At 35.6% G+C, this 21,921-nt stretch overlaps 1 protein-coding gene across 3 annotated transcripts; it reads right to left on the bottom strand.

The window, feature by feature from the left end:
* Positions 1 to 2,659: 2,659 nt before the first annotated feature.
* On the bottom strand, positions 2,660 to 8,507 carry LOC149621106 (uncharacterized). Of its 3 annotated transcripts, none has more exons than XM_089855650.1 (7): positions 8,480 to 8,507; positions 6,217 to 6,298; positions 6,087 to 6,149; positions 5,827 to 5,958; positions 5,627 to 5,763; positions 5,511 to 5,554; positions 2,660 to 4,115 (listed from the first exon to the last, which is right to left on the bottom strand). In XM_089855650.1, exons 2-7 carry the CDS (start codon positions 6,289 to 6,291, stop codon positions 3,178 to 3,180), a joined length of 1,389 nt encoding a protein of 462 aa, XP_089711776.1. In that variant the 5' UTR covers positions 6,292 to 6,298; positions 8,480 to 8,507; the 3' UTR covers positions 2,660 to 3,177. The 3 variants fall into 3 exon arrangements, with proteins under 3 accessions (XP_089711776.1, XP_089711774.1, XP_089711775.1); XM_089855648.1 differs by lacking the exon at positions 8,480 to 8,507 and adding an exon at positions 7,637 to 8,319 and having other exon boundaries at positions 6,217 to 7,597; XM_089855649.1 differs by lacking the exon at positions 8,480 to 8,507 and adding an exon at positions 6,426 to 7,617.
* Between the last annotated feature and the right edge of the window lie 13,414 nt (positions 8,508 to 21,921).

Consider the following 21,921-nt stretch of genomic DNA (forward strand, 5'->3'; position numbering starts at 1 on the left):
AATTAAATCAATCCATATTTTATCAATTAAATCAATCCATATTTTATCAATAAAATCAATCCATATTTTATCAATAAAATCAATCCATATTTTATCAAATAAATCAATCCATATTTTATCAATAAAATATACCTCATCAATTACAAATGACTTACTCTAATCAAAAATAATCGAAATTATTAATTAAAATACGGGGTTTTGCGGGGAAAAATCATGAAAACGGTCAATATCCTTCAAATTAAGCACATAGATTCTAATTGAACTCCTCTTTTGAATGATTCTCATCTCCTTAATTGCAACTAGTGTAGGGCATACCAATTGAATTTAACTGAACCCCCTCCGATTTCATTTTTAAACTGGTCCAGGCGATTTTTAAACTGGTCATTTGCCCTGTGCCACCGCCTTATTACCCACGCTCCCGTTCGCCCTATTCGAACTGAGGGGAGACGGTGGGACGGCATAAACCTTAGGTGCCGCCTGGTTATAGCAGGGAGTATGGAACGTTAGAGGGAGTGTTGATCTAATGCTAAAAAAACCGACATACAGTGGCAAATGGGAAAGAAAGTGGGGGTAGGAATTTTTATCTCCGTTCCACAATTTTAGCTAAGGCGCAGGCGCGAGTAACGTCGTTTACTACCGCCAGCAGAGAGAATTTGCCGCCTGCTTCCGCTTCCATTGACTGCTGCCCCACTCACTCTGTTCAACCAACAATCAACGTCTGTTGGGAGGAAACCGAGGCTTAATGAAAATGCCAAATTGTTTTTGAAACGGTTGTAGGAATGATTCAAGGTATTCGCTTAAAAATATATGAAAGGAATATCCTTCCACGCGTTTCCAAAGCCAAAAACCCAGATAGAAAAATGTAAAAGATGGATATTAGCTTGTGGAAGACCGATTTCCAGTAGCTTCTATTCACTTTCAATAAATTTCAAGCTTTGTTTTTGGTTTGTGAAATGGTTTGTAAACGATATTTACCATGTCGGGTCTTGTTAAATACTTAGGGTTACTTGAACAATTAAAAAACAACACTTCTTATAGTTAACCATCATACCATGGCAGAAATTCAAACACGACCTTCCCCTACTAGTTCAAAGCCGGTTTTTAAATTTGACGCATGCGCGCGGACACCCCGATGAGGCCCCGAGTCAGCGCCAGAGAGAGACGATTTTAGCCACGAAGCGAACGAAGGCGCCTATTCACTTTACCACTCCCCAATAGCGTCGCTAGGGTTTGAAATTTGGGGGGGCTAAATCTGGGCAAACTATTTTAAAGTTATTATAAGAACTTAATATAAACAAGATGGCCCAAGGGCTGGGACTTAATAGTAGCCACATCGTTATCTATTTAATTAGCACATAAATAAAAAGAAAAAAATTCAAAGACCCTAAACAAAAATCAGAAGTGTCCGACCTCACAGTGGTAGCGTCTCTTGCTGCTGCGCCAGCCAGCCGGGTTCAATTCCCGGGTGCGGTATGAAATTTTTTTTAATTAAAATAAAACCTCTAACTGAGCTCAGCTACCACTATTGTTTCCATTTAAGCTAAAATCTGACGATAACGAAAGCGAAAACCCCGGCCAGTACTACTACGATGTGGCTAAAAATTGCATAATGGGTTCTTTGGAAAATGTGTAGACCTTTAAAACTATCCGCAAATTTGTGTCAACGTGAAATTATTCGTATTTTAAAGATGTACAACCTTTTATTGATAAGGACTACGGAACCGATTATGAAGGATTTTCACTCGTCTTTAGTTTCTTTTAGTTTTGGTTAGCTTTTAGTCCACACTATTGGGACTCCCTTTGAAAGAACATGAAACATTTTACTTGTCTTCATCTGTTTTTTTCTTCAAAATTTTACAGTTTGATATTGAAAATTTTTTATATATTGCTACAGAATTTTAGGTTGCTAACAGCAAATTTTTGGTAGGGTTTACGGATTATTTTGGGGGGGGGGGCTAAGTTTGGAATTTGGGGGGGGCTATAGCCCCTCCAAAAAAGGCCTAGCGACGCCACTGACACTCCCTCTCAAGTCTCTCCTCCCTGATTCCTGCTTTAATCCTTGTGAAATCGTGAAATCACGAAATCTTTGGCAAAAATCACGAAATCTTTCTCGTAATCATTGGCAAAATCACGAAATCTTTCTCGTAATCATTGGCAAAATCACGAAATCTTTATCGTAATCATTGGCAAAATCACGAAATCCCGCACGTTTTTCGGGAATGTCGGACCTCTGAGATGGGGCGCTCTACTTCTAAGACTTCTGAGAAATGGTCTTTGCTTAATAACCTACTTTTTAGGCTTCTCTTAGGGCGTTGTATTTCTAGATATCTAGTGATGTCTAACACCAGACTTCTCACGGCGCTCTGTTTCTAGATATCTTTTTGATATGTCTAATACAAGGTCTCTTAAGGGGCTCTAATATATTCAAAAGGCTCCCGAAGACCCAAAAACATATTATTGAAGACGTTTCAACATATATAGATCTTTCATTCACAATACAAGCAAGGGTTATATGATTAATTTCAGCTCATATGAAAGAAATGGCGGAGTATGATGTTGCCCCATGAATTGACTATATTTTTCAGAATGTTCCAAGGTAAGGTAACTTACTTCAATTGAAATTACCTTCTGAAAATTGATTTAATTTAAACACGATTAATGAATTTTAATATTAGTTAGAATGTTTAATTCTTGAACAACATTTTCTTTCTACAAATGGGACAACTCAAACAATTAAAATTATGTTACAGTAAAATCAGCATATTAAGTAAAATATTTACATTATTTCAAAAAGCAGTATTAACGTATAATGAATAATGGACATTCCACTATTACTACTTGATACCTTCATTTTGAAAAATTTTGAATATTTACAACGATCACATTTGAAGGGTTTTTCTCCACCGTGAATGTATGTCTGTCGTGCAATCAAATTTCAATGGTATTTCACCGCTGTGAATGCGGACATGTCCCAAAAAAAAACTCTTATATTTACTAACAAATTCACAACAGTCATGTACGTCTGAAGGGTTTTTCTCTATTATGAAGGGTATTATGTGTGATCAAAACGAACTTTCATGCGCTAGTAAAGTCACAATGAGCACATTTAAAGGGCTTTCCCCCACTTTGAACGCGTTGATGCCTGATGAAAGTACTCTTGCCAGTGCACCTAAAGTCTTACTGATGGCATTTGAAGGGTTTTCCACCATTGTGTATGCGTTGATGTTTGGTCAAATTAGGCTTCTGTACGCTGGAATAGTCACACTTATCACATTTGAAAGGTTTTTCACCACTGTGAATGCGTTGATGTATGATTAAACTATTCTTGTGAGTGCTGGAATATTCACACTGGTTACATTTGAAGCGTTTTTCGTCACTGTGAACGCGTTGATGTCTGATAAAACTACGTTTGACAGCGCAACCAAAATCACACTGATCACATTGGAAAGGTTTTTCTACAGAGTGATTACGTTTATGTGTGATCAATCCGAACTTCCGCGCGCTAGCGTAGTCACACTGATCACATTGGAAAGGTTTTTCTCCACTGTGAACGCGTTGATGTGAGATCAATACAGACTTCCATGCGCTAGCGTAGTCACACTGATCACATTGGAAAGGTTTTTCAGCACTGTGAACACGTTGATGTCTGATAAAATTACCCTTGACAGCGCATCTAAAATCACACTGATCACAATGGAAAGGTTTTTCTCTACTGTGAACGCTTTGATGTGTGATCAATATAGACTTCCACGCGCATGCGTAGTCACACTGATCACATTGGAAAGGTTTTTCTCCACTGTGAAGTTGTTGATGTGTGATCAATACGGACTTCCACTTGGTAGCGAAGCCACACTGATCACATTGGAAAGGTTTTTCTCCACTGTGAACGCGTTGATGTCTGATAAAACTACTCTTGTCAGCGCACATAAAATCACACTGATCACATTGGAAAGGTTTTTCACCACTGTGTATGCGTTCATGTCTGGTCAAATTACATTTCTGTGTGCTCAAAAATTCACACTGATCACATTTGAAGATTTTTTCTCTAGTAAGAATTTTTATGTGATGGTTTGGACCTCTTTTGTCTTCAGGATTATGTTTTTCCTTGGATTTATCTACAAAAAGCAAAAACTATATTTCATTAAGGAAATAATCACGTAACATCCGGAAAATATAGATACGACACGAGGAAATCGCGATGATACTATAGGATGTGGTCTTAACTTGTATCATACCATTTTTTATGTATCCGCCCACTTATTATCGTTACACTGTGGGGACGGGGAGCGCGCGAAAGATTCCCAGAGTCGCGTCTACTTTTTCCTAGTTATATTCACGCGTAGTTTACAAATTAACATTATCTATATTGTATATAGAATTCTGTAAGGGCGCTTGATAAAATAAGGAATGCCAATTAGGCGTGTGAAGACACAACATTAAAGAAAAGAAGTAGTTTCTTTCTCTCTAAACCAATGCGAGGCTTGTTGTTGGTGTTATATCTTATCAATCACCTATTGTAATAACTAATAGTTCCATACAAAATGTACAAAATAGAAATAATACACAAGGGTTGCATTCTATCACTCACTGAATATAAACTTGGACCAAGTAACGCCACTATATTAATCCTTGTAAATTCTAGAAACCCCCGAAAGAAATAGTCTGGGGTGTAGCCCCTGTGTTTGCGCCAAACCAAGCCACAGAGCAGAACGAGTGTAAAATCTTCCCGTCTCATTAAACTATATTTTTACAAGAGTAATTTCGCTTAAACTATTTCTCCTTAGCACTGATGGAAAATGTCTTGTATGTAGTTTATTATTGTTCCTTAAAACTGATAAAGGCTTAAGAGAACCAAATTTTTTGACATAGGGGTGAATTTTTGTGCTAAACCTTACCGAAAGCAGAAAGTTAAAGTTATAAATAAAAAATAAGTTAATGCGTGGTTCAAATGACGATATACGTGGGTAACAACAGGTTAAAAGTCAACCAAATTGATCCATTAACAATTAGTCTGAAACAGGTTATAGTTGAGTCTAAAAGTACGTCCAGGTTGGAACATGGGTTAGATTATCAGATTATCTAAGTTATATCCCAGCATGCTCTGTCGATCATCAAAAGACTGTTGGGAAATTCGAAATATTTTCTATTTTGGGCCGATGCCTTAATCTTTTCGATTGGCATCAGCAGTAGTTTCGAAATAAAATCAGATTCGCTACTTTCGCCAACATGGGTCGAGTAGAGTTCATTCTTGTATGTTAAGCCATAAAATTGTTCGAAGCAGTTCATTGCATTGCCGTATAATCTACATTCATTAAGGATTCCAAAAACTAGCTTGCCCAACTTCATACTATCACCACTGACTAATAAGGCTTTTAAAATTTGCCGTAAAACTTTTCGGGGCTTTGGTTCAAGCTCATCAGCGTTTGGTTCAATGAACTTTGCACCCAGCGAGTGACTTGTGGGAGACTTTCAGTATTTCATTATTTCATTAAAAATGAAAATCTACACACCAGGCTGCTTGCGGTTCCTGGCCTCAGTAGAGAGTCCTTCCGAACTATACAAATAAATTGTGATAAATAGTCCGTGGAAACAATAAAATGAATACACCTTTTTTCTCTCGCAATACCTTTCCTTTTGAGATTGAGGTTGTTGCTGTTCCGCAACTGGAAGGGATAATGCTTGGCTATCTGGCTCTGAATCATAATCAACTGGTTCAACTTTCACTGATACATCGTTAGCCTTTTGAATTGCTCCATTTTTCTCCTAATGTTTTAGACAATTAACAATGATAAAAGAATATTGCTAATATCTAACCTCATAGGTTACCTTCAGATCTTTGACTTTGTTTTTCAATTCTTCTCTGACCTTATTGAGAAGGTCAATATTCTCTCGTTGCTCATTAATAGTTAATTCATTTCCCATTCGCTCTTTCCTCACGTTTGAAATTAAAACGTCAAACTGAAAAATTCAAATAAGATTCCATTACTACAGCAGATTTCCCTGGGACCTTCAGGCAGAATGCCTTTTAAAGAGACGAGCAAGAAAGATGAGAAACCAATGACGTCAACTATTTTATCAATTATTACCTTGTTCCTCAGTTTCTTCATTTTGTCATCTTTGCTTAAGTAACAATCTTCCTTATCCATTTCCTAAATCAATTTTGCAATTTTTAACTTCATAGTAGAACGAGGAATAGTTCAAAAATATCGCAAATACCTCTCCGAGAACAACTCTTTGAGAATTGACCAAATTCATGTAGGCTTTGCGTAAAGACAGTTTGTGAAGACACATTTCTTTCCTAAAATTAAACTTTGAATGAAGACGTGTTTCGAAACATGGAACATTTTTCGAAGAACAAGCAAATTAAGGAATGGAGAAAAATGTTAATATTTTAAACTACTAAGAGTTTACAGTGTTGCCAGGACCTTTGTGAGACAAAGTTGCTCAAGGCTGAAATGCTTGATTAGTGGGAGAGTGTAGTTACAAAATCCGATTCAATTGATGCATATTAAAACTGATCATATCTCGATCTGGATTGTGTCCGACACGAAAATTGAAAAGTTTTCGTGATTTCTGTTCAATTTAGCTGTTTTGGGCATTTGATTAGTCTTAAAAACGAGGACTACTGCGCCGCTATTGGTTTAGAGGGATTGGTTTAATCCTCACAGGCTGAGAGACGTAAGGGTAAGGTGGGGCATAGTGCGCTCTATCACGAGCTTATCAGGTTCGAATTAGCAGAAGCTACTAAACCAATGGCGGCGTAGTAGCCCTAATTTTTATGATTAATTAAATGCTAATTATTTTGTAATAAGAGATCTTTTTTATTATTATTTTTTTCTTTTGTATTGAGGTAAAATGTTGTTTTCCGACCTTTTCCTTCAAAAATGAATCAAGAAAAGGTTTGGGTTGTACTGTAGATACATTATTTTACACAAATTCAAAATTTAATAGTTAAATACCAATTATGTGAAAATGTATCAAATTGGTTCATTTTATACTTGCCAAATATTTCTAAATCTTGAGTTGATTGAAAAAAATGTCACTATTTGGGGCGCCTAATTCTAACTGCAAATTAAAGGGGCTGTTCGAACAGTGGGACAAACGACGATCTTCCTCATAGAGCTTAACATAGCGGGTGGGTAAAAAAGGAAAGGGGGTCGGACAGCCCCTTTAAGGGGCCTGCCTTTATACGCATGAAATGTCTTGCAGTTCTCGTGAAATCAGAATCGAAGAGTAAATTACAAATGGCGAAAAAATTTAAATGAATTCCGAAATAACACAATTTTTTTGTAATAAGAGATTATTATTTTTTTTTCATAAGTTTCCGTTTTATATTTAGAAAAAGGCCCTCGAAAAGGCCGTTCTTATAAGGTATAATGGGACATATTTCAGAATAGCTCCTGGTAGAGGTCGTTCACTTTTCTTTCTATGTTTATTATATGTAAAATTGCATGAAAAAAATTATGGTGCAAAAATTTTCCAGCGCAAATGATTATTTAAAAAGTTACAACCGTTTAAGTCTTTGGCTTACGCAAAGGCTTAGAGGTCACGAATTAAGATCTCTGCAGACGAAAATAACCAATTAATTAGCTGCCACCTTTACCAAAATTATATTCACCTATTAATTAGCTGCCACCTTTACCAAAATTATATTCACCTATTAATTAGCTGCCACCTTTTCCAAAATATTCTCCTATTAATTAGCTGCCACCTTTTCCAAAATATTTATATATTATTCTTGGTTAGGTTATTTTAGGTTTGGTTTTGGTATTTTCGTCTGCAGAGATCTTAACTCGTGACTCCTATACGTGTATGGTCCTTTTTCCACTTATAATTGCTTTTTTAGGCTTTTAGCCAATGACATGGATCCCTAAGCCTTTGCGCACGCCAAAGAATTAAAAGCTTGTAACTTTTTCAATAATCATTTGCGCCGAAAAATTTTTGGGCCATAATTTTTTTCATCCAATATTACACATAATAAACATAAAAACAAAAGTGATCTGCTACCAGAAGCTATTCTGTAAAATTGCCGGTTTAATGTTATGTTACCCGGCCTTTTACTTTAAATATGAGAGGCTAATAAAACTTCACTAGCCCATCTGGAACAGGTAGAGGATTTTGAGCCATAGCCATGTAGTTTCGTAAAATTATGTGGTCCTGAGTTAATGTTTGAATATCGCTAGCCTGAGGAGACAAAATGCTCTGGCAAGTTATTCCACGCAATGATTACCCCATCAAAAAATAAATATTTCGCCGCGTCATTTCAAGAATGGGGAAGGTGTATCTTATGGATGGCTGTTCCATGTGTTATAATTGTTGACGCTGTAGGTAGGATTTTACTTTACCTACCTAACCCAACCAACACTTGATTCTGACTAATTAGGCCACGGGGAGTTCGAAAAAAATAGTGAAAAAATTCTAAACCCGCCGCAAGTTGGTGAAAAAAATTTTTGAAAATTTGAAAATTGCAAGTACTTACCGCCATTAAGACCGCTACGCGCCTAAACGCATTCTGCCCTCGATCTTGAAAAACTACCCGGGGGGGTAATAATAAGGACTCGCGACGGAAATCAAGGAGCACATACTGCGGAAATATAGCTATGAAATTTTAAACACCCACTGAAACATTTAGAATTCTCATACCAGGATAGAAAAATATTTGAAGCGAGCTCCAATTTTAAAAATAAACAACGATATTTTGCTAAATTGCGTAGATTATTTCGGAAGTAAATAAAGATAAACAATAATATTTTGGAAAAGGTGTAACATTATTTGGGAAGTAAATAAAGATAAACAATAATATTTTGGAAAAGGTGTAACATTATTTGGGAAGTAAATGAAGATAAACCACAATATTTTGGAAAAGGCGTAACATTATTTGGGAAATAAATGAAGATAAACCACAATATTTTGGAAAAGGCATAATATTTTTTGGGAAATAAATGAAGGCATAGAATGATATTTTGGAAAAGACGTAACATTATTTGGGAAGTAAATGAAGATAAACCGCAATATTTTGGAAAAGGCGTAATATTATTTGGGAAGTAAATATAGATAAACAATAATATTTTGGAAAAGGCGTAACATTATTTGGGAAGTAAATGAAGATAAACAATAATATTTTGGAAAAGGCGTAACATTATTTGGGAAGTAAATGAAGGTAAAGCACAATATTTTGGAAAAGGCATAATATTGTTTGTTAAGTAAATGAAGATAATTAGCAATATTTTTGAAAAGGCGGCCAATTATTGGGAAGCAAATGGTGGTGATCAACAATATTTTAAAAAGGCTTCAATATGTTGGAAGAAAGTGTATGTTAAAAATTATACACTACTAACTGCAAAACTGTTTATACCGATGGCTATGCAGTAAAGTGTGGCACTTAGCGTTACCCGAGAAACACCACTTGGAGGTGGCCACACGTCGTTTCTCATGAGGAGTTTTGATAAGGCAGGCCCCCTTGCCTACTGCCGCTACAATCCAACCGGGAGTTTTGATAAGGCAGGCCCCTTGCCTACTGCCGCTATAATCCAACCGGGAGTTTTGATAAGGCAGGCCCCTTGCCTACTGCCGCTATAATCCAACCGGGAGTTTTTATAAGGCAGGCCCCTTGCCTAATGCCGCTATAATCCAACCGGGGAGTTTTGATAAGGCAGGCCCCTTGCCTACTGCCAAAAACTAAGAAAACGTTGCCTTATTCGTCAGTGAATTCGGCAGTGTTTTCTTCGTTTTGGCCAGCAATTAAAAATGCTGGTTCTGTCTCGGGATCGAGAGTAGCCAGCTCTTCCTCCGAGACCCCGATTTCAATTAATTCAAGGCCTTTTTTGCCCGGTCCAGGGTAGCAAGCCTTTACGTCTTCCAAGAACCGAGCAAAATTGGTTCCAGGAGGAAGCCAGTTTCCATCCTGGTCCTTGAAAAATAGGCATCGGTACCAATAAGAAGCCATATAGCTACTTAATGACCTGTCTGTTCTGTGGGACTTAATGGCATCCTTCACGTGTCTATTTCGGTTCTCGATGTTGTTCGTATGGGCGCGAGAATCTTCCGAGTTGACAAACTCGTACTTATGAAGCACGGTAAGGTGCTCCCGAAAGCCCATTAACGTACAATTCATGTACATAGGGGCTCCGTCAGACACGATGATGGACCCAGGGGCTATATATTTTGCCATTTGCGTCCACAGAACAGCACGGGACTTATTTTTCACTTTCAAAAATAGACCATCTTTTGTATCCCGGCAATAAATTCCAAAGATACAAATGGTTTCCCCGGCTAACTCCGCCCCTCGGTTGTATTTGCGAGTATGAAGGTAGGTTTCGTCCACCTCCACAAACAGTCCTGGTCCTCCAATCTGAACTTTGTCGGCCCTATTAGAAATGACAATCTCCGTTACCTCACGACACATGGAAAAATAATCCACAACTGTTCGTGAGGAACATTCACTATGGGTTGTAGCGTCAGTGACGCTCATTTTACAAACCCAAAGGAAAACGAGGAAAAGATTGTCGGTAACCGACAAATTTTGATTATAAAACCATGTGTTTTTGGAGGGGACGAAAGCCTTCACACACTCGGAAACCAAATGATCGGGAACCTTTTTCTTCAATGCCCTTAAAGCCTTTCGCTTGTTGGCTCGAGATTGCCCAGTGGAACATCGGATTACGTATCCAAACCGACTTTGGTTGTTAAACACCCCCACAAGAAATCCATCGATAATTCCATCGTCGGATTTATTTCCGCAAGTACAAGCGATCTTTCTTTCATTGAAAGAAGTAACGCTTGGAACCAAGTCCAATGAAATCACCAGAGTTTTAGCGTCCCTTTCAGATTTGGCCCTTAACTCTTCGTTCATACATGGAAAAAATCCACCCCAATTTTTTAACGAAATACTGTGGAAAAACTGTTCCGCAGTTTCAAAATTAGGGTTTTCAAAAGTTGGATTTTCCATTTTTGAAAATAGGCCAGCCACAAAACCAAATGCTTCCCACCAAAAATGTGTTTCTTCCCACCAGAAATGTCTCTTCCCACCAAAAATATCTCTTCCCAACAAAAATATCTCTTCCCAACAAAATAATGCCACAAAATTGAGTTTTATTAAACCTCTCGCTTAGCTCGCTCAAACGCGTCTGATGAGTAATAAAGAATTGTCTTAAAAGGTCACCTGTTACTTAAAAACGGTTCGCGCATGCGCGAACCGTTGCCATGGCAAAGAAGAAGGTTGCCACGTTACCATGACAACCATTGTGCCGGCGGTGGGTTTGGATGTTTTAAATCTAGAACAAAAATTCATTTTCTCCACGTGAAGTGAAATCCTAAGCTATCCGAACCAAAAACCTAACCGAACCTGCTTCTGCCCACAATAAAAGGTAGATTTAGATCTTTTTTTTTCAAACCATTTATTGAAAAGGATTAACGGTTTGTAAAAATAAAAATTATTTGAGATAAAGTTGATAATTATGGCTTTCAAAAGCAATCGCGTTGCAGCGATGCGAAGGTTGCTAAATGGAAAGGATGTATCTGATTTTAGCAGCGTTCCTGAACATATTGTGTGTGCTTTTTTTGACGAATGCACCATAGAGAAAGAAAGGTGTTACTGGAGTGGCCGATACAATGCCTACAACACGCGTATGTTGTACCGATGTGTAGCACAGAATCCACCAGAGGCGCTACATGTTAAGGTTGGTGCGTACGACTATAGCGCCTTCTATGGTGAAAATAATTTAAAAATATTCAAAGAAACTTTGAAATATTTTAGTACAAATTTTAGTACACAGATGGCAGCACTATATTACGCACCAACCCAAACTTAGGCTGCTCATGGAGCGTCCACTCGGCCACTCCAGTAAAATGCACATACGTAAAAAGAATGCAAGTTGTAGCATTCTGCATATTGAATGGAATATCGGAATACAATTTTTGGCGAATCATTCGTTGGAAAGATTGTTCAAGGCAGGACGAACGTAAGGTTGCAGATCTTTTCATTTACATGAAAAAACCGGAAAATCAGGGTAGATATTATTCATATGATATTCATTCAGGACTTATAAAATATTTGGATGGGGCTACTAGATATTTAGGTTCTCGAATTGAGTCATCTTAATTAATTTATTATTTACCGATTTTCACGAGATTTGGTGGAATTTCAGTAAATATATACGGCAGTAGGCAAGGGGACCTGCCTAAACAAAACTCCCCATGAGAAACGACGTGTGGCCACCTCCATGTGGTGTTTCTCGGGTAACGCTAAGTGCCACATTTTAAGCAAATATTATATAATTTTCCAAATAAGTGACCGCCTTTCCAAAATATGTTGTTTATCATCCCAAATAATGTTACGCCTTTTCCAAAATATTGTGGTTTATCTTCATTTACTTCCCAAATAATGTTACGCCTTTTCCAAAATATTGTTGTTTATCTTCATTTATTTCCCAAATAATGTTACGCCTTTTCCAAAATATTGTTGTTTATCTTCATTTATTTCCCAAATAATGTTACGCCTTTTCCAAAATATTGTGGTTTATCTTCATTTACTTCCCAAATAATGTTACACCTTTTCCAAAATATTATTGTTTATCTTTATTTACTTCCGAAATAATCTACGCAATTTAGCAAAATATCGTTGTTTATTTTTAAAATTGGAGCTCGCTTCAAATATTTTTCTATCCTGGTATGAGAATTCTAAATGTTTCAGTGGGTGTTTAAAATTTCATAGCTATATTTCCGCAGTATGTGCTCCTTGATTTCCGTCGCGAGTCCTTATTATTATATTTACCCCCCCCCGGGTAGTTTTTCAAGATCGAGGGCAGAATGCGTTTAGGCGCGTAGCGGTCTTAATGGCGGTAAGTACATGCAATTTTCAAATTTTCAAAAATTTTTTTGACCAACTTGCGGCGGGTTAAGAATTTTTTCACTATTTTTTCCGAACTCCCCGTGGCCTAATTAGTCAGAATCAAGTGTTGGTTGGGTTAGGTAGGTAAAGTAAAATCTTACCGATTTAGTGTTACCAAGGGCGTTTCCCCTCAGTTTAATGTACTGTACATTCTTACCAGGCAAGGCTTATATTAACGTTGTTTTGGTTTCACAGTTACTCACACTGTTCTGTTTTTGGGGTTAAAAAAAAAGAGAAAAAGCTTCAACTTTTATTAAGAGCTTTTCTTCTATATAGATACTCTTTTTAATAATCAATAAAAATACATTAAAGCCTTTAAAGGAGCAACCGTTACCGTAACAAAGGAATTCACTAATCACTACAAAGTACGAACGCCAAAAAAAGGAAACATCTAGCAGACAACTTTAACTTTTTCCTAACCGCCGACAATCAGTCTGGGAAATAAGGAAATTTTTTAAACTAGTCCTTGGGAGTACAGGGTGCGAAATAAGGATTTTTAAAACTGGACATTGGGGTAGCCCAATGAGAGAGTTCCAATTCAAATCGGCTTACCGCGAAACACATTGCTTTTAACAAGCAAGTTTATCAAAACATGACAGCGCCATCTGTGAGCCTCTAGCGGAACTAATCACAACTTTTACTTGTTTATTTGCAATCAGAAACATCGTTATGATTTTTACCTCTCCGTGTGACGTAGTCCAGGAGAGGTTCTGTAACGGCCGTGTCTGTGTGTGTGTCTGTGTGTCTGTCCGTTGTTACACCCACGTGACCGCGTTCGCAGTTTGCGTATCGGAGCAAACGTGTTCGCCATTTCCGAACTGCTTTCACAGTCACGGAAATGGCTCCTCTACTTGAGTTCTCACACCACCATCTTCTGGTCTTTGTCCATCCCACACGGACACCAGTCTGTTCTTACTGGCTTCTAATCACCACCATCTTCTGTTCTTTGTCAATCCCACATTGACACCAGTCTGCACTTACACTGGCTTCTAACACCACCATCCACTGGTCATCCGTCTATTCCACATAGACACCAATCTGTATCATTGGCTTCTACTCCATTATCATCGTTTGGTTTTAGGATATACGCGGCGATCAGCTAGGGTTACGAGAAACGTCTAGCCTCCCTAAGGTGGGATCGCCACCAAAGGTTTTCGCAATTGCGTTTTTTCCTTACTATTATAATGGAAACGAATCGTATATATACCCCAAATTTGAAAAAAGCGGGCAAGAGGGGTACCCTTCACTTTAAACGTCAATATTAGCAAAGTTTGAGAAGATAATAGGTATAACTTTATTTTAAACGATTTAACTATTATTAATGTTAATTATTGAAGATTAAAATAATTAAAAATAATTATATTTATTTAAATATTAAAGATAAACCTCTCGTGCAAAGAGAGAGGTTATCATTGCCTCCTATATCTACCAAGGCCCGTGCATGTGATATATTTCCTTCATTGCCTCCTATATCTATCAAGGCCCGTGCATTGTGATATATTTCATTCATTGCCTCCTATATCTATCAAGGCCCGTGCATTGTGATATATTTCATTCATTGCCTCCTATATCTATCAAGGCCCGTGCATTGCGATATATTTTTCAAAACAACAACAAAAATGGGAAACCCCAACTCAAGAACATAATAACGTTTTCATTGGATACTTAAGTTTATATAATCTTCTTGACACGGAGAGGTAATATTTTGGTTTTACCAACTTGTTATTATTTAACTCGCGTATTTTATTTAACACGTTTAAAAACTATCTTGACAGCTTGTTACACAGATTATAGCAGCAGACGGTAATAAAAAAGTTCTTAGGGTGGCGCCACCCGTATTTGATAAAGATTCATGCTCGACAAAAGGTGTATCGCGAAACGTCGATCTCGAGATCTCACGTTGTGACTCTAGGTTTGATATATATATTCTATCTCATTGGGGCAGCCACCCCCGAGGAGGCCGTCATTACTCATGAGAGCGTACGAGATTTGAAATCTTTCTAGATTTTGATGATTTCAAAGATTTAAGAATGATTTGACTGATTTGCTGATTTGGAGCCGATTTGAATGATTTGGGAGTGATTTTCACGATTTAACGATGATTTCGATTCGATTTATGTGATTTGAAGGATTTGGAAATGATTTGAACGATTTGTACGATTTGAATGACTGGTGACTTAACGAGGATTTGAATGATTTGGTGCGATTTGCATGATTTGGTAGTGATTTGAATGATTTGGTGCGATTTGCACGTTTTGGTAGTGATTTGAATGATTTGGTGCGATTTGAATGATTTGTCGAGGATTTCAATGATTTGATGCGATTTGAATGATTTGCTAGTGATTCGAATGATTTGGTAGTGATTCGAGTGATTTGGTGTTCATTTCATAGTGATTTCAATGATTTGATTGATTTGATGATTTCTTGATTTGACTGCTCTGTATAGTGATTTGACTGATTTACGATTGATTTCACTGATTTGAATGATTTACTAGCGATTTCACGGATTTGTGCAGCGATTTGAAGGATTTGATTGATTTCATAGCGATTTTAGTGATTTTCTAGATTTGGGAAGTGATTTATGTGATTTGAATGATTTAAAAAACCAGGTGTACGAGATTTGAAGGAGCGACGCCCCCCTCGGCCAACCCCCTGGTCTGGAATAAATAAATTGATCCATGACCATTGACCAGGACGCGTCGTCTGCTAAAATGAAGCAGTGGATAATTAAAATAGTTGAGATAACAGCTGGACTCTGGTTACCCAGTTACCCTTGAATTTTATTAGTGGTCAAGTACACCACTGACCCCCCTCCGATTTAATTTTTAAACGGGTCCAGGCAATTTTTAAACTGGTCCTGGCAATTTTTAAACTGATCCTGTCAATTTTTAAACTGGTCATTCGCTCTATGCCACCGCCTTAATTCCCACGCTGATTGGGACCAGTTACCCCCCCCTAGTGTCCGAAATAATAAACTGGTTTCCGGACTGGCCCCCACCATTGTTTTTAATTAATAAACTGGTCCCAAGGACCAGTAACCCTCACTTCTCGAATTTTAAAACTAGTCCAAGCAATTAATAAACTGGTTTTGAACCAGAGGAAGTGTGCTGAAGACTGGTGTGGAGTGAACTGTGGTTCTAGAAGTATCATTTCGAGAAAATATCGGAGATGCTGCCAGACTTGCACCGCAAAAACTATCTATAACAATTTTCAAAAGCAAACTAAATATTTTTGTAAAAGTAGGTATTTTGCGATGAAATCAATTCATGTCTTCACTCACAAATCGCTCGTTCTAATAAAAATAATTACAATACAGAGCTAATTAAAATACAGGTTTTTGCGCGGAAAAACAAAAACCTTGAATCTCCCCCCCCCCCCCACGGTGAATTACGTTGAAATTTAGCATAAAGATACTAATTGAGCTCCACTTTCGAATTATCCCGGTCTCGTTAATTGCAACTCTGTCATTCTAATTGAAATTAATTAAAAACATGTTTTTTAAGGTACAAAAAGCTTTCATTGTTTAGTTTATATACAGAATCATCAGAATGCAAACTTAACCCAATAAACGTATGATAAAATAAACTTGACAATATGAACAAACAGTAATATTCAGCCATTAAACCTCTATACGTGAATACACCTACTAAGTACTAAAAAAAAAAGAGAGCATGAATTCAACGGTAAAGTTAGCGACAATTTTCCTGCATCTATGTAGACAATAAACACTAAATAGACTTGGAGACCACCTCTATGAAATATCTTCGTGATAATACTTAAAAATTTTTACAACTTTCAAATTCAACGATACTTAAATAGTGGTAATCATAAAACTAAAATGTTACTGGCCCAGAATAGGACGTTCTTAACAGGCTTAAAGGCTAGGGGTTCACTGCATTACCAGTCTATAGAAGAACTCAATCAAACCACTCTAATTAACCAGGCAGCTAATATATTTAGATTAAAATTTCATCTCTGAAACGGTCCTAAGACAGTAGGGTCATTCTGTGAGAGTTCAACCAGCTCTTTGAACCCCACATGATCCGATTTTATTCATTCTTGGTATTTATGGTTTTTTGACCTCCTGAAAACGATTCTGAAAGTTTTATCACGATTTGTCCAATGGTTGTGGAGATACAATTTCGATAATTTTTAAAATTTTACCACCTACCCCTAAATGTTTTTAACTTTATCTCAGCAACTAACTATCGCAAAATGTTGAATGATAGCTCATTTTCAAGTATTTTACAAGCCAAAAAATAATATGAATTCTATTTTCTAGAAAAATAATTAAATTATTCAGTTTTTGCACTTAATATAATGAAACCTAATATTTAAACCACCCACCTCACTCCAATTTCAAAAGTATGGTCTTTTTCGAATTTCCCGCTCTTTTTTACATAAGAATCACCAAAAACGCCAAGGTAATATTTTTATTTACAAAGATATTAATTTTTCAAATATTCTGAAAGAGCAGGAAAAGTCCTTATTTTCAGCCCGTTGATTTCATTACACTGTCGTCTGCTTCAACGTAGGTTGTTGAACAGGGTGAGAAATAAGGAAATTTTTTAAACTGGTCATTTGACCAGTGGAGCCCAAGGGTTTTAATTAAAAAACTGGTCAATGACCACTTAATATTTCTACATACTGTCAGAACTGCGCTGAAATGGTTCTAGGTTTTATATACTGTCTATTTGTTTTATATGTATTAATTTCTATAACCCACTACTGGGAATTTATTTTTTACTAAAGAAGGGGAATTTAAAAAGTGGTCACGGTGACCACTAGACCCCCAGGCATTTAATAAATAAACTGGTCAAAGCAATTTTTAAACTGGTCATTTGCCCAGTGCCACCGCCTTATTTCTCACCCTGTTGTTGAATGTTGTTGTGAGATTCAAAATGGATCCCAAATGGGGAACACTATTTTACCCCGAAATTATTTTTGCCAAACTTTTGCCGAATTACCCCGAATTCTAAAATAGTAGAAAACTCCCATGCGTCGTCTGCTAAAACATCCTAAATGACTTCTGGCTTCGCCTTCGGCTTTTCGGGGTAAATTAGTGACCGTTTCGGCACTTTTCGGAACAAAAGAGTGGGGTAAAATATAAAAATACGGCCCCCACACTAAAAGTCGCAATTAAATCAAGCAATCATTAAAATCCATTTCAGAAACTAAATAAGCTTAACTAAACTACCCTCTCTCGCCCCAACGACTATTAATTTCAACTTAATTAAGTTTAATTAACGTAAAATTCGACCAAAAACGTACATTTTTGGGACAAAAATTAAAATAACTTTTAATTAAACTACATAAATAAGATTAAAACTAAGCTATAAGCTGGTAAATCCCCTTTTTTCCCATTTAACACTGAAATTAAATTATATTATCTCTATAATACATTCATATTCAGGAAATTACAAAGTTTGGGGTAAAATAGGGTTTTTTCGGCAAAATATTATGGGGTGAAATGAAAAAATATGCCAAATCTTTGAAGAAGCGCGAAATTCAAAAGTTTGGGGTAAAATAGGGTTTTTTCGGCAAGGATTGAATTTTCAATTAAACATTGATATCAATGTGAATTATTTATTGAATCTCAATTTATAAAATAAATCTACTATGGCCGACCACAATACAACGTTAATTTCAACATAATTAAGTTTAATTAACTTAAAATTCGACCAAAAACGTACATTTTTGGGACAAAAATTAAAATAACCTTTAATTAAACTACATAATTAAGATTAAAACTAAGCTATAAGCTGGTAAATCCCCTTTTTCCCTATTTAACACTGAAATTAATTTACATTATCTTTATAATACATTGATATTCAGGAAATTCCAAAGTTTGGGGTAAAATACGTTTTTTTCGGCAAGGATTGAGTTTTCAATTAAACATTGATATTAATGTGAATTATTTATTGAATCTCAATTTATAAGCTAAATCTACTCTTCCGAACCACAATCCAACGTAAATTTCAACTTAATTAAGTTTAATTAACGTAAAATTCGACGAAAACGTACATTTTTGGGACAAAAATTAAAATAACTTTTAATTAAACTACATAATTAAGATTAAAACTAAGCTATAAGGTGGTAAATCCCCTTTTTTCCCATTTAACACTGAAATTAATTGATATTATGTATTAACAGTAATATTCAGGAAATTCAAAAGTTTGGGGTAAAATAGGGTTTTTTCGGCAAGGATTGAATTTTCAATTAAACATTGATATTAATGTGAATTATTTATTGAATCTCAATTTATAACCTAAATCTACTCTGCCGAACCACAATCCAACGTTAATTTCACTTAATTAAGTTTAATTAACGTAAAATTCGACCAAAAAGGTACATTTTTGTGACAAAAATTAAAATTACTTTTAATTAAACTACATAATTAAGATTAAAACTAAGCTATAAGCTGGTAAATCCCCTTTTTTCCCATTTAACACTGAAATTAATTGATATTATCTTTATAATACATTAATATTCAGAAAATTCAAAAGTTTGGGGTAAAATAAGGTTTTTTCGGCAAGGATTGAATTTTCAATTAAACATTGATATTAATGTGAATTATTTATTGAATCTCAATTTATAAGCTAAATCTACTCTGCCGAACCACAATCCAACGTTAATTTCACTTAATTAAGTTTAATTAACGTAAAATTCGACCAAAAAGGTACATTTTTGGGACAAAAATTAAAATAACTTTTAATTAAACTACATAATTAAGATTAAAACTAAGATATAAGCTGGTAAATCCCCTTTTTTCCCATTTAACACTGAAATTAATTTATATTATCTTTATAATAAATTTATATTCAGGAAATTCCAAAGTTTGGGGTAAAATAGGGTTTGTTCGGCAAAATATTATGGGCGTGAAATGAAAAATATGCCGAGTCTTTGAAGAAGCGCGAAATTCAAAAGTTTGGGGTAAAATAGGGTTTTTTCGGCAAGGATTGAATTTTCAATTAAACATTGATATTAATGTGAATTATTTATTGAATCTCAATTTATAAGCTAAATATACTCTTCCGAACCACAATCCAACGTAAATTTCAACTTAATTAAGTTTAATTAACGTAAAATTCGACGAAAACGTACATTTTTGGGACAAAAATTAAAATAACTTTTAATTAAACTACATAATTAAGATTAAAACTAAGCTATAAGGTGGTAAATCCCTTTTTTTCCCATTTAACACTGAAATTAATTGATATTATCTTTATAATACACTAGCCGTTACCCGCGGCGTCGCTCGCGTGTAATAAGAACTTCCATCTAAAATGATACAAAGAATGTGTAGATTTTACTGATGACTAATATTTTTGTAGCACCCTAGGAGCGAAGGCACTCGGCACAGTCCGTCAGCCCGTCGGGATATTTTTTTATTACTTTTCACGCGGACATTATTCCATAAAGAAGGGTTTTTAAGTTTTTGGCCGCCATTTAAAAAGATGGCAACAAATCGAACCTAAAAGACCATTCAGCCCGTCTATAGGTTAAAGGAAACCATTGTACTAATTATTTGTGAAATCGGTTGAAACGCGCGGACTTTATTGCATAGAGAATATTTTCTTACATTTCTGGGCGCCATTTTAAAAGATGGCGAAAAATCGAACCCGAAAGACCATTCAGCCCGTCTTAAGGTTAAAGCAAACCAGTGCACTAAATATTTGTGAAATCGGTTGAAACGCGCGTACTTAATTGCATAGAGAAGATTTTTTACATTTCTGGGCGCCATTTTTTAAGATGGCGGCGGATTGGAAAAATCTTTCTTAGTACGCGCCTACTACTTATGAGTAACGTTCCTGCAAATTTTCAGCCTTCTAGGGCAAGCGGTTTGGGCTGGGCGTTGATTATCAGTCAGTCTGTCAGTCAGTCAGTCAGTCAGTCAGTCAGGACTTTGATTTATATAGATATAGATTAATATTCAGAAAATTCAAAAGTTTGGGGTAAAATAGGGTTTTTTCGGCAAGGATTGAATTTTCAATTAAACATTGATATTAATGTGAATTATTTATTGAATCTCAATTTATAAGCTAAATCTACTCTGCCGAACCACAATCCAACGTTAATTTCACTTAATTAAGTTTAATTAACGTAAAATTCGACCAAAAAGGTACATTTTTGGGACAAAAATTAAAATAACTTTTAATTAAACTACATAATTAAGATTAAAACTAAGCTATAAGCTGGTAAATCCCCTTTTTTCCTATTTAACACTGAAATTAATTTATATTATCTTTATAATAAATTAATATTCAGGAAATTCCAAAGTTTGGGGTAAAATAGGGTTTGTTCGGCAAAATATTATGGGCGTGAAATGAAATAATATGCCGAGTCTTTGAAGAAGCGCGAAATTCAAAAGTTTGGGGTAAAATAGGGTTTTTTCGGCAAGGATTGAATTTTCAATTAAACATTGATATCAATGTGAATTATTTATTGAATCTCAATTTATAAAATAAATCTACTATGGCCGACCACAATACAACGTTAATTTCAACATAATTAAGTTTAATTAACTTAAAATTCGACCAAAAACGTACATTTTTGGGACAAAAATTAAAATAACCTTTAATTAAACTACATAATTAAGATTAAAACTAAGCTATAAGCTGGTAAATCCCCTTTTTCCCTATTTAACACTGAAATTAATTTACATTATCTTTATAATACATTGATATTCAGGAAATTCCAAAGTTTGGGGTAAAATACGTTTTATTCGGCAAGGATTGAGTTTTCAATTAAACATTGATATTAATGTGAATTATTTATTGAATCTCAATTTATAAGCTATATCTACTCTTCCGAACCACAATCCAACGTAAATTTCAACTTAATTGAGTTTAATTAACGTAAATTTCGACGAAAACGTACATTTTTGGGACAAAAATTAAAATAACTTTTAATTAAACTACATAATTAAGATTAAAACTAAGCTATAAGGTGGTAAATCCTCTTTTTTCCCATTTAACACTGAAATTAATTGATATTATCTTTATAATACATTAATATTCAGAAAATTCAAA

The sequence above is a fragment of the Phalangium opilio genome, unplaced genomic scaffold (assembly GCF_054372755.1).
Source record: "Phalangium opilio isolate 3A_F unplaced genomic scaffold, DU_Popi_V2 ptg000209l_1, whole genome shotgun sequence".
Lineage (NCBI taxonomy): Eukaryota > Metazoa > Arthropoda > Arachnida > Opiliones > Phalangiidae > Phalangium > Phalangium opilio.